Raw genomic sequence first — 16,479 nt, 5'->3', positions numbered from 1 at the left:
TTGGTGTGATTGTATCGTGACAGCAGAGAAATATGTTAAATATTATATTCCCCTAGGTACTATAACTGAGAAAAGGAATTGCCTAGATTTATTTTATAAAATTAACAGATCAGATATACTTACAAATACTAACCCAGTTGAAGTATTACATTAAAGTATAATTTGCATTACATTAAGGTATCATTTAGTGAATAGGCTACAGATCCCTGAGTTTATACAATACACTAAGTCATAAAATATTTGTTTTTTAAAGTCATTTATAAGTTATGCAAAATGCGTTTTATAAAATATGGCTTAAAATGCAGTAATGAAGCTAATTTTATTAGTTTTAAGCCATAATATGTAAATGATGGTAGTTTGAATCCGGTCTCTGTGTATGTCAGTATATGTCAGAGGTGATTTAGTAAAATTCCAGAGTTTTCCTGAAACAATTTTCTTCTCATCCAATTTTGCTTTCATCTGTACATAAGTTATTGTTACCGGAAGACAGTGACTGCATTGATATTTATATGACTGAAATAGTGAGTCATAAAACCCATGAAGAGAAAAGAATATTTTTTTACAATATAATTTTATTAATTTATTTATTATTAAGAGTATAAAGTACAAATAAAAAAAAAGAATAGTAGAAAAAATGGGGAAAAGGAAACAGATTTAAGTGTAGAATGAAGGGAGTGGAAGCATTAACTTTCAGCGCAATTGAATGAACCGAATAATGTTACAGCCTCAATTTTTTATGTTGCATACTCAGTATACACTAGCCATTTCTATAATTAAAAACTCCAGCACAAAATCTCAATAAAGGAAAATATTTGTAGCTCAAGGTTGAAATGAGGGTTTCTTGGTGCCCTCTGAGATTGGTTGTTTTGTTGCAGATGTTTCATCACCAAAAATAACCAAGTTCAGACAGAATCAAGGACCCCTTAATTTAAATTGGAACTGGATGGGTGGGCATTGGATTTGGTATTGTGTACTGTACTGTTTTTTATTATTGTTGTGAGCCGCCCCGAGTTTGCGGAGAGGGGCGGCATATAAATCCAATAAACCTAAACCTAAACCTAACCCTCACAAAATTCTAAAGCACTTTCCAGATACAAATTAGACATGTTATTGATTAAAGCAATTAATTTGGTCACCTCCACTAGTTCCTTCAGTTTTTCCAACCATTCTCCCATTGTGGGGATTAGTATATCTCTCTATTTTCATGCATAAACCATTCTCGCTGCTATAAACATGCAGAACAACAATGTTCAGATACAGAAGATTCTTCAAACGAATGTGCAAATTAAACCAGAGACACTCCTTCTGTGTTTAATGGACAAAGATCTTGGGGGAAAAAGTGAGGAGTGAAGATTCAATTAATCTAGCTTTAAAATTGCTTAGAGTGAAAGTTTTAAAACTCATTGCACAATGAAAAATGAAAATTTAACCAGGTATTTTGGTGAAGGAGAAGTAATTTATTGGATGTAAGATGAAAAGCTGTGAAAGTAAACATCAGTCTCATCTTAGACACATGTCACTGATTGATGTTTTCCCTGCATAGCTGCCTAGAGGTAAATTCTTTGAAATAGCATAGTAGGTATTTTGTCTATGGGATAGAACACTTTGTTTCCTTGTTGGTTTTTTTGATACCAGCCTATATGTCTTTATTTTCAATCAAAGGGAAAACAGTAAATCAGAATAATTGCTTTACCCTGTGGCATTTCTGTTTGTAAAAGGAAGAAAAAATAATGTAGAACCTTCAAATTAACTTTCATTTGAATTAGGTAAAAAGTCTAAAAAATTACTTGCGTCCCAATATAACATTTTATTAATCATGTCACCACTCTATGAAAAGCTAGTCTATTAATTTTATGAGCTGTAAGCAGTATATGTTTTCATTTGGAAATACAGTATCTTTTAATATTAATGAGTATAAATTCACCACTCCCTAAAAATTCATATAAGCTATTAAAACAGAAAGTTTATAAGGGGAAGTTGCTATTTTTTTAATTAAAAAAGAATCAGACTTATTAGATTTAAAATGAAGTAGGATATCTAAAAAATATGAAACACCTCTGTCAAGGGAACTTCAAGTTGAAGTTCACACATCTTGAAACCAGTCCTACTGTTTACATTAGCTGAAGTCCTGTTAGAATAATCCTGACTTCTGGGGCTAATATGAGTTTGGAACTTTTTGTAGCAAAGCTGTTACCCTTGACTGCTCTTTGATATGTTCTTAGTGTTGTTATTTTGTTAGGCTGAATCTGTTTTTAATGAAATGATAGATATATAGATGGATGGATGGATGGATGGATGGATGGATGGATGGATGGATGGATGGATAGATAGATGATATATAAATTTAACAAGATAAACAGTTAAAAAGTAATATAGAAGCCACTCAAAGTCATATATGTTTGTTGTTGTTAGCCATGAAGTCGTGTCCGTCATGTTGTGACTCCTTGGATAACGTTCTTTTAGGCCTTCCTGCCCTCTACTATCCCCTGGAGTCTCTTTAAGCCCATGCCAACTGCTTCAGTGACTCCATCTAGCCACCTCATTCTCTGTTGTCCCCTTCTTTTGCCCTCAATCATTCCCGGCATTCGGCTCTTCTCCAGTGAATCCTTCCTTCTTATTAAGTGGCTAAATTATTTGAGTTTTATCTTCAGGATTTGGCCTTCTAAAGAGCAGTCAGGGTTGATCTCCTCTAGGACTGACCAGTTTGATCGCCTTGCAGTCCATGAGACTCGCAGGAGTCTTCTCTAGTACCATAGTTCAAAGGCTTCAATTCTTTGGCACTCAGCCTTTATTATGGTCCAACTTTCACAGTCATATATTGCAACTAAGAAAACCATAGCCTTGACTATATGCACGTTTGTTGGCAGAATGATGCCTCTGCTTTTTAATATGCTGTCTAGATTTGCCATAGATTTCCTTCCCATGAGCAAGCCGTCTTTTAATTTCTTGGCTGCAATCCCCAGAGTCCATCAGGAATTGGGCACCTATAAATTCAATTCAGTAAAATAAATAAAAATAAATCTGTGGTGATCTTGGAACCCAGGAAAATAAATCACTACTTCTATTTCTTCCCCATCCATTTGCCTGGAATTGAGAGGGCCGGATGCCATGTTCTTAGTTTTCTTAATGTTCAGTTTCAAACCAAATTTTGCACTCTCACCCGCATAAAGAGGCTCTTTTGTTCCTCTTCATTTTTTTTGCCATTAAATTAGTATCATCTGCACATCTGAGGTTGTTGATATTTTTCCCGGCAATCTTAATTCCAATTTGTGATTCATCTAGCCCTGCCTTTCTCATGGTGAACTCTGCATATAAATAGGTAGGTAACAGTATACAGCCTTGCCAAACTCCTTTCTCAATTTTGAATCAATTAGTGGTTCTGTGTCCAGTTCTCACAGTTCTTCTTGACCCGCATTTAGAATTCTCAAGAGACAATAAGATGGTCTGGTACTCCCATCTCTTTAAGAACTTGCCACAATTTGTTGTGATACACACAATTGAAGGCTTTAGCATAGTAAATGAAGCAGAAATGAATGTTTTTCTGGAACTCCCTAGCTTTCTTATACATATGTTTATAGATTCTAGTAAATAAAATAAACTCTGTGAGAAAAAGAACATATGTGACATAAATTATTAAGGCATTATAAATACTTCTAGGAACTTGAGTGAAGATTTTGACAATGCAGCTGTCTTTCCACAGATGGAAGTCAGCCTTAGGAGAGCTCTAAAGGTGTTTGTGTTATGTTACAAGGACAAATATTTTATTATAAACTATATAAAAATAATGATTTTTACATAGAGTTAAATGCAGGGACACTGAGACAGGTGTAAGTGCAAGGACCGGTTATGTTTTCAGTGTTGTTATAACTTCAAAAGTTTGCTAAACAGCACAGTCATTGAGGGAAGATAACAGATAGCATTGTGATGGACCAGAGTTTCTTTGATGATAGTAGTAAAGTGGCTGCTATTATAGACTAATACAGGGGTCAGCAGCCTGCGACTCTGGAGCCGCATGGGCTCTTTGGGCCCTCTGCTGTGACTCCTTGTATCATCACTGTCTGGCCCTGCCCATCACCCTTCCCTCATCTGGCCTGAGAAGGTAAGGGCAATGGCAGGAATGGAGAAGCAGCTGGGGCTTATTTTCTGGAGCTGGTTGAGAAACAATCGCGATACGTGGCGGAGGCTTCCCTTCAGGTGACCCTGATCCCCCTCTCGTGACTCCCTGGCTGGCTGTGGCAAGGCCAGGAGGGTGCACACGCACAGGAAGACCCTCCTCAAGCGAACACCAAAGTGCAGTAAACATGCACGCAGGGCGGATGTCCACTCACTTAAGAAGGGTCTTTGTATGTGACTTCTCTCCTGCCCTAAGGATCTGGCCATCGCCTTGCCATGTTCACCCCTGGAGCTCTTAGACTGAGCGGGAAAGGCATAAGCAGTAGGAAGCGAAGGCTGCCTTGCGCGCAAATGTAACACAATGACCCTCCTCCTCACCCTCCTTGTTCTCTCATGTGGGAAGAGCACAGCAAGGCGATGCCCAGAGCCTTAGGGCAGGAGCAAAGTGGTCCTCTACCTGTCTTCACGTCACATCTGCATATAAGGCATCCGTTTGCTTCCTGCCACTTAGGGCTAGAACTTATGCCCTTGCTGTTCAGCTGAAGTGTTGGGGGGGGGAGAGGACATGTCAAGGAGATGGCAGGATCCTTCGAGCAGAAGAGAAGCCGCATCGTTTTGCGTCCTCTTAAAACCCTCCTTAAGCAAGCGCCCACCCTGTGCGTACCTCTGCTGCTCTTTGGTGCTCATTTGAGGAGGGTCACAAAACCTGGATAGGCATGGCTGGCAGGGTATCATATGACTTGATGGAATTCAATGACATTGAGTTGGCCACGTCCACCCAGGTTGTGTGACTCCTGGTGTTTTGATTTCTCTGGGAAACAGGGTCAAATGGCTGTTTGAGTGTTTAAGGTTGCCGACCCCTGAACTAACTATATTGGTGCAAATACATTTATTGTTTCTGGAGCAATTCTGACTTAGATGGAGTTAAGAGGAAAATTTAATAATGTTAAAGAGGAAGGGTTGCAACAGGGACCCAGTCAAAATTCTAGGATGCATAAAAAAATGAGGAATTCATTTTAATTTTTAAAATGTATTTATTGTCAAACATGTATCGGGTAGTAGTAGTTAGTATAAACATGTGTGGTGAATGTTTAGTGAAATTCACCAACTTGTCTTAAACTGTTATCAGAGCTTGTTTTAGTACTCTTCATTTAGCAGAGGAACTTTGCAGAAGTTATGCAAAGTTGTGAATTTGGGAAGATGGGGCCAACTGAAAACATGTTTTTAACAAGTAAATTAATAGTGATCTCCAGTTGAGCCTATTGCAGGCCCTGCTAATAAAGATACCCAACCGCCTTCATTATTTTATATTATTACCATCTTTTTGTGGACAAAAGCCTGAAACCGAGATATATTATCAGATACTGGTTTCTATCTCCAACAGTTTACCACCTTATACAAACTCTGGGGAGTAGGACTAAAGCATATTACAATTGTAGCATTCCTATTTGGAATTTATTGGGAGTGTTTTATATAGATTTAGCTAGTTTAAGACAATAAAAAGCTTTCTTTTTTCCTTATTATATATCAAATCCCTTCATCAAACTGGCGTTTAAAAAAAAGTTATCTTGTCAACTTTATCATTTTTGGGGTCTTGGTTTGCACCTAAATACTGCTACCAAATTTGATTAATTTTTGTTCTTTTTTGGTGCAGTGTCTATGATCTTGACAGAAATATGCTACGAAGAAAAGAATGGGAAAGGAGAAATCAGGAAACCCAGCATGAAGACAGCATATTTAATACCAGTTATTCTCTCTTTAGTGAACCATACAAGGTATGTACTGTATTCTTTTTCTATATCCTACCTATCTGTTAGATTGACTTGTTTATGGAATGGTGAAATAGATTAGGTGTAACTTCTATAAGGCAAAAGCCTTGGCGATGTGGCCTCTATGGTCGCAGTGGCGGCAAATGGAGTCGCAGAATGGGCATCTGGATCGAGGATGATTCCCTCTGAATCCGGAGCAGATGAAGAAGGGTTGTGCCGGTCTTGGGGATCTCGCCTGGGTCGCCCGGGTCTGGAGGCAGCTGTCATCTGCTTCACCCGGCTATGGCATTTGGTATTCGGAGTGCTGTCAGTTTTGAACACCGTGGCTGTCTTGTCATTTTTCTTGAGCTCTGCAGCCACGGCTTCAGAGACTTCCACGGTCTGAGCAGCTTTAATGATGTCCTGCAAGGACGTTTCTTCTTCAGTCAGAAGTTTCCGCATCCCGAAAATTAAGGCATCAATTAGGCGGGCTTCAGGGTTGTCAAATTTGCACTTTGAGAGAACAGTTCGCAGATGGGTGGTGAACTGATTGATAGATTCCCCCTCGGCTTGAGCCATCTGCGAGAATTGGTGCCTGAAGACCCTGGCTGGCTTGGTTGGCTTAAAATGAGCCGCGAGCTTGGAAGTTAAGGTTGCCCAAGATACAGAGTTTGCGGGTTCTGGGTCAGTAAGGGTCTGAGCCAGATCGTAAATCTGAGAGCCACAATAGTTTAAAAAGATAGCTCTCTTCCGTCCGCTGTCAGCATTTTTCATGCCGGCAGCCTCTAAAAAGACATCGAACTTGCCCATGTATGCTTGCCAGGTGGTCTTTTCAGGATCAAAGACATCGGGAGGTCTGGCTACAGATGAGGCTTCCATGGCTGTAGGTAGGCGTAGTTTCGACCTCCTCGTCGCCAGTGAAATAAACGAGCCAGAAGCGGGCTGCATGGATGACTGTTTATTTCTTAGATAGACTCAAAGCAGGCTTTCTCTAATTGATTTAATAGCAAATGGTCTAAGTGGAAGCGTGGGCGTCTCTAACTATTTATACTGTCAACCCCTAGCAACAGGCTAGGTTTGACATTGTTGCAATTTTCCCGCTTAAACAGAACAACCAATCATTTTAGTGTATGCAAATGTGAACTCTTGGTAAACTTATTACATTAACATATTTACATATTCAACATCATCCAAGTTATATTGATTCATTCCTTCATCAGTTCCAAATGTTACATAGTAAAAGTTCCTAAATATTTCTATCCAGATCAACTTCCTTTCCCCCTGCATCAGTCCTTGAATGGATTAAGATTTTACATGGAATAATGAAATGTTTTCCTTAACCAAATAAAACAAGCATACTTTGGTGACACACCCGCACTATTAATGCAATCTGAGTGTGATCCCCATTGTGTGCCCCACCTATACATGCATTCCTCCCGCTCCCTGTTTCGGGCCTAGTAGGCCTCCCTACAGCCTCCTGGGAGCAAAAATGGGCCATGGGGGGGCTGCGTTGCATTCCCCCCGTGCCTCATTTTCGCCCTAATATGCTTCCCTGAAGCCACCTTGGAGCAAAAAGGAGCTGGGTGGGGAGAGGTGCCACTCACTGCACCCCGTTTGTGCCTAGTAGGCCACCCTGCAGCTTCCTGGGAGAAAAAATGGGACGGTGGGGGGTTGCTGCATGATATATTGTTGTTTATAAAGTTTAAATTTATTTACAAATGCATAAATACTATGAGTTGTAAGGCAATAGATCTACATGAGTTACTTAACCTCTGCTATTTTTTCCCTGGCTAATGCTTATCAACATTTAAATAAATAGAGTTATTAGATAGTCTCAAATAATAACATGTATTTTTTAAACCATCAATCCTACACTACAAAATAACTGCACATTCTTTTTTTTCAGTGATTTTAATTCTTGATCTTTTATTTATGTTGATTATTTCCTTTACAGACGAATAAGGGGGATGAACTGTCTAGTCGTATCCAGAATACACTGGGGAACTATGATGAAATGAAAGAATTGTTGACCGATCACTCCAATCAAAGCCAGCTTGTTGGTGTTCCAAAAGCCTGTATGTCACAGGCGTCTATGAACAAAATAGAGGAGCACTTTGCTGCTGAAACTATGACCCTTACTCAGAGTTCTGTTTGCAGTCCTCAGTCTTCTTTGCCAGTGACACTTTCTGGACAGCTAAGCAAGAATGCAACAATAGGTTGGCAGAAATCTGGGCATTGCTTGGAGAATCAGAAAAGTGGGGGCAAACATAGGCATGGATTGTCAGATTCACAGAGTAATGATTTCAAAATAGCTAACCAAAAGAGCAGTTTGGAAAAGATTATGCATTACGTACACACTCCTTCACCATCATCTTCATCCAGTGCTATTCAAGGTCCTATAGTATCCTTACTTGTAGAGAACATTCAAACACAACAGCAGTCAAAATTGAGCTGTGCTACAGAGACTGGTGTTCAGGTTCAAGAAAGACCAGCTATGCATAGCAAAGGACACTGTGTACAAAATTTTCATCCTGCACTTGCTTCAAAACCAAATAGTATAATGCAGCAGAAACCAACAGCTTATGTGAGGCCAATGGATGGTCAAGATCAGGCTCCTGATAAATCTCCAAGACTAAAGGTGCCGGATGAAACCAGCATGCATTGCATCTCATACAGAGAGATGTCTTCTGTTAAAAATGAATCAGCTAAGACCAAGTCAAAAATGACAAAGTGTGGCATTTCCAAGCAAGAGGAGGTAAGTTTAATTATGACGCACCTTTCATAACAAACCAAAAAAGAATCACTTTTCAAATATTTAGGGTAACATCCCATGTAGCCTTTTACCTTCAGGAAGAATGTTTGGAATTGCATTTCCAGTGTTTTATGACTCAAATTGTAAGTGGCAAACATACACTATAATCAATATTTTTATATAATAGAGTTCAATTTATTGCTTAGTAAAGAGATGACTTCATTCAAAATGTGCACTAATGGTTTATGTATTTAATAAACTCTGCAATTGTTCAGCTATTCATATTTCTGTGAAAAGATGACTCTGATTTGACAACTTCTTTCAAGAGTTTCTGGTAAATGACTTTCAGTGAATTGATTTTTTTTTAAAATGGAACTACTATACTGTATACAGTGGTAGCAAGGATTTACATTAAAATGGGTAATATCTTCATATGTGAGGACTGCACTTGACCTTGGAATAGATTGCTGAAATGCGCGCCTGAAAGAAGCAATAGGAAAGAGAAAAATATGAACTGAACTAGGTAAAAATTATGTTAAAAATCCATTTCTCCAAATGAATACTTTTAAATTGACTGAAACCACACAGCCAAAATGCCTCATCAAATGTTATGACAATACTCAAGGATTTTCAAGGAGGCACAAATTCAAGTGACTCTGCTAGGCAACTATGATGAAAATAGCAAGTCAAAAATTATTTGCTGGTTGTTTTCAGACGCCAGATATCCAGACAGCTTTGTCAGAAGGAATTTTACATGGAAAGGTAACAACTTTCCATTCATGGTGTATATCCTTTCAGATGTTGTGTGTAATGTATGTATAAACAGGTTTACAAACAGTATTCTCCAAACCTACAATATTATTTATTTCTATAGTTAAAGTTCTGTTGTTGCCAGGGAAAACACAATTTACTATGGCAAACACAATCTGTGATTCCTCAAAACCCTTATTGATTCTAAGTTCATCTAGTAAGGCAGTGATGGCAAACCTTTTTTTGTTCAAGTGCCAAAAGGGGGAGAGCATGGGAGGGTCGTGCGCGTGTGTACCCACACCTATAATTCCATGCGCCTCCCCTGCAAATGTATGTGTGACCCCTCCTCCACTTCTGGTACATTATGGCACATCCGTTTTTCACTGTCCCCAGGCTTCAGAGCCTTTCTAGGAGTCTGGAGAGATGAAAAATAGCCTTCTCTACCCCACTCTGGAGGTCCTCTGGAGGCCAGAAATGTTCCGTTTGCCGACTTCCGGTTGGACTAGAAGTCCCGTTCTTTTGCTCTCCTCAGAGCCTTTCTAGGAGCCTGGGGATGGCGAAAATGCCGTCAACATCAAACTTTGTCAACTTCTAGTCTGTTTCTGGCCTCTGCAGGACCTCTGGCGGGGTGGGCCTTTGCAGACAGTCACTTTTATTTCTTTCTCGGTAAAACAAAAAATTATTTCTGCAGTGTTTAAGTTCTTATATTTTTTATCTCAGGAACCTGATATGTTCATGAAGTTGATTTCAGTACAATGAATCACAGGAAATAGCATTTGAATACAAATCGCAGGACATTAGTTTTAAATTTGCAGGAAAGGTTGATTTCCTCTACAGATCTATTCTGTATTTAATATTGTTAACCAGCTTTAGGGAGTTCTTGGTAGCTTGATATAAAATTAATCATAATAATTTATAAAATGTAATGTAGTGAAATATCTTTATACATTAACTATAACCAGTAAATTACATTAAATTAATTTTTGAAATGTTCATTCAGGATGAGATTTTTTTTGAGTCATTTTTACCAGTATTAATAAAAATGCATACTCAAATATCTCCACTTTTCAAAAATTATCCTACTTCTCAGTATAAATTATAACCTCTCAACTCAAGTGTTGTTGTTTCTCATGCAGAATTTTACTGTAAGCATCTGTCTCTCACATTGATGATGACCATTCCATCTTTGTCTTTGTCCATTCTCAAATACATCTTGGTATTTCTAGAGGGAAAGATTTATAATTTGCAATAGCTGTTGTAAGAGGCTAATCTTAGGTAGTTTGCAGTGTTTAAGTGGGTGCTAGAACAAATCAAATATAATAAATTAACCATACCTATTGGTACATCCAGACTTTCTATCTTTCTCTCCCTGCCTTTCTCCCTCTTTCTCTCCCTTCCTTTTCCCTCTCTCTATCCTATTTCCCCCCTCTCCCTCCTGTCTATCTCATCCTCCCTCTTTCCTTTCTCCCTCTTTCCTTTCTATCTTTCTCTCCCTCTTTCCTTTCTATCTTTCTGTCCCTGCCTTTCTCCCTCTTTCCTTTCATCTCTCCCTCTCTCTTTATCTCAATTCCCTCTTTCTCCCTGTGCTGCTGTGCCTGCCCTGCAGCCCCACCACGGACGGACTGCCTTAGCATCGGCGCCCCCCCCATACACACACACACACGCTCCAGCTCCCGGACCATTGGCGGCACACACACACACACACACCACACACGCTGCGTTTCTCCCTGCCTTTCTCCCTTTCCCTTCATCTCTCCAGGCACACGCTGCAGCTCCCGGACCATCGGCGGCACATACACACGCGCACACACCCCACACACGCTGCATTTCTCCCCGCGTTTCTCCCTCTTTCCCTTCATCTCCACGCACACGCTGCAGCTCCCGGACCATCGGCGGCACACACACACACACGCGCACACACCCTACACGCTGCGTTTCTCCCCGCGTTTCTCCCTCTTTATCTTCATCTCTCCACGCACACGCTGCAGCTCCCGGACCATCGGCGGCACACACACACGCGCACACACCCACACACGCTGCATTTCTCCCTCTTTCCCTCTTTCTTTCTTGCTCTTTCACTCTCTCTTCCTTCCTATCTTCTCTCTCTCCCTTCCTTCCTTTCCTTCTCTCTTCCTTCCACTTTTTTCTCTTTGTCTCTCTCTTTTCCTTCCTTCCCCTCTTCCCCTCCCTCTCCCTCTCTTTCTCCCTTTATATTTATCTCTCCCTTCCTTCCTCTCTTCCTCCCTTTCTCTCTCCCTCTCGTTCACTTTTCTCTCCCTTCCTTCCTTCCCTCCCTCCCTCCTTCTGTCCTCTCCTCTTTCCCTCCCTCTCTTTCCCTTCAGCTGGCTTTGCTGACCGGCACAAGGCTCAAGCCAGCTGCACTGGAAAGCCAGGAACGTCCTCCTGCCCCCCCCAGGCGAAAACACAACGGAGGTCTGCCGCCACCAGATTGAGCCTCCCGTTGCTCCACTTGGTTTCGCCTGTCATCCTGGACCTCCGTTGTGTTTTTGGGGGGGAGGGGAGGAAAGCTGGCTTTCTTGCAACTCTTTCCTGGGCAGGGGGGAGTAAAGCAGCGTGTTTAAAAGGCGCACTGCTTTCTCAGAAAGCCGGCTTTCCTGGCCGGCACAGGGCTTTCCCGCCACTCCTCCCCCCCAAAACACAACGGAGGATGACAGGCAGGGCGAAGCGGGGTGGAGCTACGGGAGGCTCAAGCAGGCAGTTCAGCGGAAGAGGAGGAGAGGGGGTGGATCGGGCGGGCGGGGGGCAGCGCCTTCTACTGCCGGCGCCTCCCCGCCCCCCCCAGGGTTGGCAGGGGGATGGGGATTGCGCGCCCATGGAAAAGGGTGCGCAGGGGGTATTTTGGGGTGCGCGCGTGCTCACGCGCGCAGCTTACAGGGAACGGTGGGTGGAGTTGGTATCTTTGGGTCCCATCTTGTAAGACCTAGAAGTCATGCATTTTCTGTCACTGTACCTGCCCTGGGGAACAGTCCCCCAGAGATCCAGATGGGTTTGATCCTGTTAGTCTTTTGCTTGTCATTGAAGACCTGACTGCTCCCAAACCCATGCAGCCCAGGACATTAAGAGAGCCCTTTGCTTTATTCTTGTGATTTAAAGGGAAAAGTTTTTTCTGTGCAAAATGCAATAAATCTTTACTGAAGGCAACAGACCAGAATATGTAAGAATGTATTTTTAACACTATGTGAAACACACACCATATAGTTTTTTTTCCAGATAATGAAAAAAAGAACAATAGGTTTCCTCATTTTTGTCTAAAACATAAGTTAAAGCTGGGGGGGGGGAGGGTGTTGTCAAATTCAAGGCATGGGAGCCAGAGCCAGTTCACAGGGTGCTTAGATCTGGTCTGCGGAGCCACCCTGGAAACAGTGAAGGACTGGGCCATGGTGCCTCTGCCAGGGAAAATGGAGGTCAGGTTCCCGAGCTCTGTTTTCACTGGCAGAGGGTTGTAGGAGTCCATCACAGCCGAAAATGGAGCCCAGGAGCCTGTTTTTTCTGGCAGAGTGCTTGGGCCACCACAGGTGCTCCCAACACGAGTGATGTTGTGCTGGCCACGCTTATCCCAGCATCGCCCACTCCAGCCCCCAGAGATCAAGCACAATCCTGATGTGGCTCTCAATGAAAATTGAGTTTAACACCCCTGAGTTAAGGGAATGGTAATTTTTGTATACAACTTTATATTTCTTGATTCTTTCATTGCTGATATCTAATAAACTTAAAAGTGTCAACAAGTATCTTTTGACCATGTGGGATTTATGTAAGTTTATGATGCTCTATTGCTAAAATTGTATATTGATTTTGATTTGTTTGTGTATAGATTTTCTCATTTAAAATTGTTAAATATAAAATACATTGAATAGCAATGTTTGCCTTTTTAAAATTTCAGTTTGCTTCTGATTTGGAAATAATACTAAATATGTTTTTCCTGTCGGTAGATATAGGTCTAAAGTTATACCTGTACTACAGTTGTATATGAAATCGGTCTCTTTTTTTAAAGGAGATGTATTTAGCAAAAAATAAAAAAATAATAGAGACATGCTATATATTCCTAACAGTGTAATGAACCTTTAAACTTTTACTCATATATCAAGATTATTATTACTTATTTCTATGCTACCTCTATGACATACAAAATGCCCCACAATAGCACTACACAATTAATATCACAAGTCCATATTGCAAATGATTTTCTAGAAGACCTCCAGGGACAAATACTGTGCATCTAACAATAATTATATGCATAGACAGTACAATTCTTTGCCAGCCAGTGCTTATTAAAATCTTGACATTAACCATTTGCTAGTAATTATGCTTTACCACATTGGTTGCGTACAGGATGGCACTAATGAAACAGTAGCTTAATTACTACTATTGGTATGGTGGCCCACAGGGTTAGAAAAATAACTGTAGCTTCAGTTAGAGGTAAGCACTTTTTTCCATACAAACAGAAGGGTTTTCTAATCACTAGTGATTGTACCATCTACACAAACATAGCCGAAGTACCGGTATATAGGTTGTACAATTATTTTTAACTACTGCTGCTTCTGCTTCAAATGCAAGAATAGGTAACAATATCAAGATAATATGCACTTTAAGAAAAGTCTGAAGAAGGCTTGTTTATAAAAAAATATTTATTAAATTGCTTTGCTGGCAAATCTAGCCAAACTCTCCATGAGTAACAAAACACATGGAACAATGTCACAACATGGCAGAAAACACACTGTGATTGCTAATGTATACCATTCCACACAACATTATAGAAAAGCTCTGTTTTCATGAACTTCTAGAAAATGTTTACAGAAAGAGGTAGTCTCAAGAGGGCAGTTATTCCAAAGAATTGGTACCACCACTGAAAAATAGCATTCCCTGGCTTTGGTTCCTTTACCACATAGCAACAGAAGATTGTTAGCAGTTTCTGACAGGAAAAATACCTCATATAGATCAACTTTGATTAGAGGAGATTCCTAGTTCCCAGCAACAAAGGTTAAAATCAGCAGCTTGAATTGTATTTAGAATGATACAGCTTTGAGCTTTATGGCACTTTGACAGCTGTAACTCCAAAATGGCTTACCTGTAGCAGAGCAGAGTCTTGACTTCTTGTTCCTACTGTGGTTGGACCTAGATGACATGAGATTTTTCTCAAAATCCATGTCATGTATGGATTAATCAGCATCCTTCATCTCTATCTTCTTGAGAATGTTGGGATGATCATGCAATAGCTGGCTTTAAGGTATTAATAAATTGTCTTTGAGTTGGAATAGCCAAATAACATGATATTTTGTTTTAAAAAACTTCACTATTTCACTTATCTCTTGTTGAGATACCTTTTGTCATACCACGGTTCCCCATACCACGGTTTTTCCCACCCGATGACGTCATATGTCATCGCCAAACTTTCGTCTGCCTTTAATATTTTTTTAATTAACTTTAATAAATAAACATGGTGAGTGATAATCAGAATGGTTGCTAAGGGAATGGGAAATTGCAATTTACGGGTGTAAAGTGTTAAGGGAAGGCTTGTCATACTGTTCATAATCAAAAATAGTGTATTTACTTCCGCATCTCTACTTCGCGGAAATTCGACTTTCGCGGGCGGTCTCGGAATGCATCCCCCGCGAAAAGCGAGGGAACACTGTATAAGTAAAGAATTGTTGTTTTTAGTAAATTGCATAAATTGTATCTTTATTTTCTTGCACCAGAAATAAACCTGGAACAGATTTGCGTGTATCAAATATTCATTAAATATATAAAGACTTGGATGTTTGAGTTTTCTGAATGACCCATCAGCCTCAATCTGACAGAGTAGAAAACTGAATAAACCTTTTTCAAAGAACAGCTTTAATTTCACCCTGTGCACGATGTAGCAGAATAATATGAGGTAGTAAAACCGTTAATTAAGCATTGTCATCCAGTCACTAAGCCACTGAACTGTAGAACTGAAGTACATAAACAGATCACGAATTGATCATCGGGGAATATGACAAAACATACATAGAGGAGAAGGGCAGCCTATAAATCTAATAAATAAATAAATAAACAAATACATAAATGTCAAAAAATCTACTGTTTATTTGTTTTCAATGCTGCAATTCATGTACAATGAGTATAGCTTATGTCATGACATCATAATGCATGATTTATCATTTCAGCACCATCCTGTTAGGATCAGAGCAATTCCTGAGCTGGGTAGCATTATTATTAAACTTTTCTGAGCCATCCAGGGCTACCAAAGATCCATTATCTTGGAAATATGAGATAAAGAGGCTGGACTTTAAAGTCTGAAACATAGATGAGATAAAGGCTTTGACTGCCTGCACTACAGAGAATAAATCATCTTTGTGTGCTTGGCTTCATTCTTGACAGCAATAATGAGACTAATCTATCTGAGAGAATCTGAGAGATTTCTGCTAAGTAAATCTATTTCTCAATAAGGGCTTGTGTGTCTAAAAAGTTGAGATTTACTGCAAGCTATATTGTGATGCCTGACAAATTTAAGCCCTTGTTAACCTCATTATATTTCTTTATCTTGCTTGCATAGATTTTTTTACTGCTATTACTGGCTAGAAACTACATTTGTGAATATTATGGGTTGTTATCATGTCCTGGAAATAGAAGAACAGTGCAAAAGGTGAAGGATGTGTTACCAGTTTTGTATTAAAGCTTGCATTCTACTTGCTGATAACATAAAACTTGCTTGACTTTTGGACTGTGGGCTGATAGGGTATGTTCTTAACCTTAATAAACTCAGGAAATGGGGAGAAGTCCATGCATTTTCAGGATTTAAGAGATGAAAGAAGACTCTATTTTTAACTGTGAGAAGAAATTCATTTCCCTAATTGCAGATTTGTTTATTTTGTGCTCCAAAAGTTTTGTTGAAGCCATCTAAGTAAAGTGATTTTGTTTCAGTATTAAGGGTTGAATGTGTTTATCAATACGGGATAGATTTTGATGTAAATATATAGATATAGTTGTATACAAAAATGGAAATGGAGATACAGATATAGCCACTTGGCACCTCTGTTTAGTATGACCTGAAACTTTTTGGGTATGGGAGACTTGTAGGTGCACCCAAAGAGGCATATGGCAGATTTTGTAGAGCAA

General features: G+C 39.9%; 1 protein-coding gene across 1 annotated transcript in view; it reads left to right on the top strand.

The window, feature by feature from the left end:
- The first annotated feature begins 4,829 nt into the window (after window positions 1-4,829).
- The window catches only part of AFF3 (ALF transcription elongation factor 3), a 205,366-nt gene continuing 193,716 nt past the window's right edge, over window positions 4,830-16,479 (top strand). Inside the window, exons 1-3 of the mRNA XM_070751578.1 lie at window positions 4,830-4,900; window positions 5,768-5,888; window positions 7,816-8,616. Of these exons, the coding sequence (XP_070607679.1) occupies window positions 4,830-4,900; window positions 5,768-5,888; window positions 7,816-8,616 (993 nt within the window). The remainder of the gene's footprint in view (window positions 4,901-5,767; window positions 5,889-7,815; window positions 8,617-16,479) is intronic.

This window comes from Erythrolamprus reginae, chromosome 4 (assembly GCF_031021105.1).
Source record: "Erythrolamprus reginae isolate rEryReg1 chromosome 4, rEryReg1.hap1, whole genome shotgun sequence".
In the NCBI taxonomy this organism is placed as follows: domain Eukaryota; kingdom Metazoa; phylum Chordata; class Lepidosauria; order Squamata; family Dipsadidae; genus Erythrolamprus; species Erythrolamprus reginae.
This window is presented reverse-complemented; position numbering and strand designations above follow the sequence as displayed.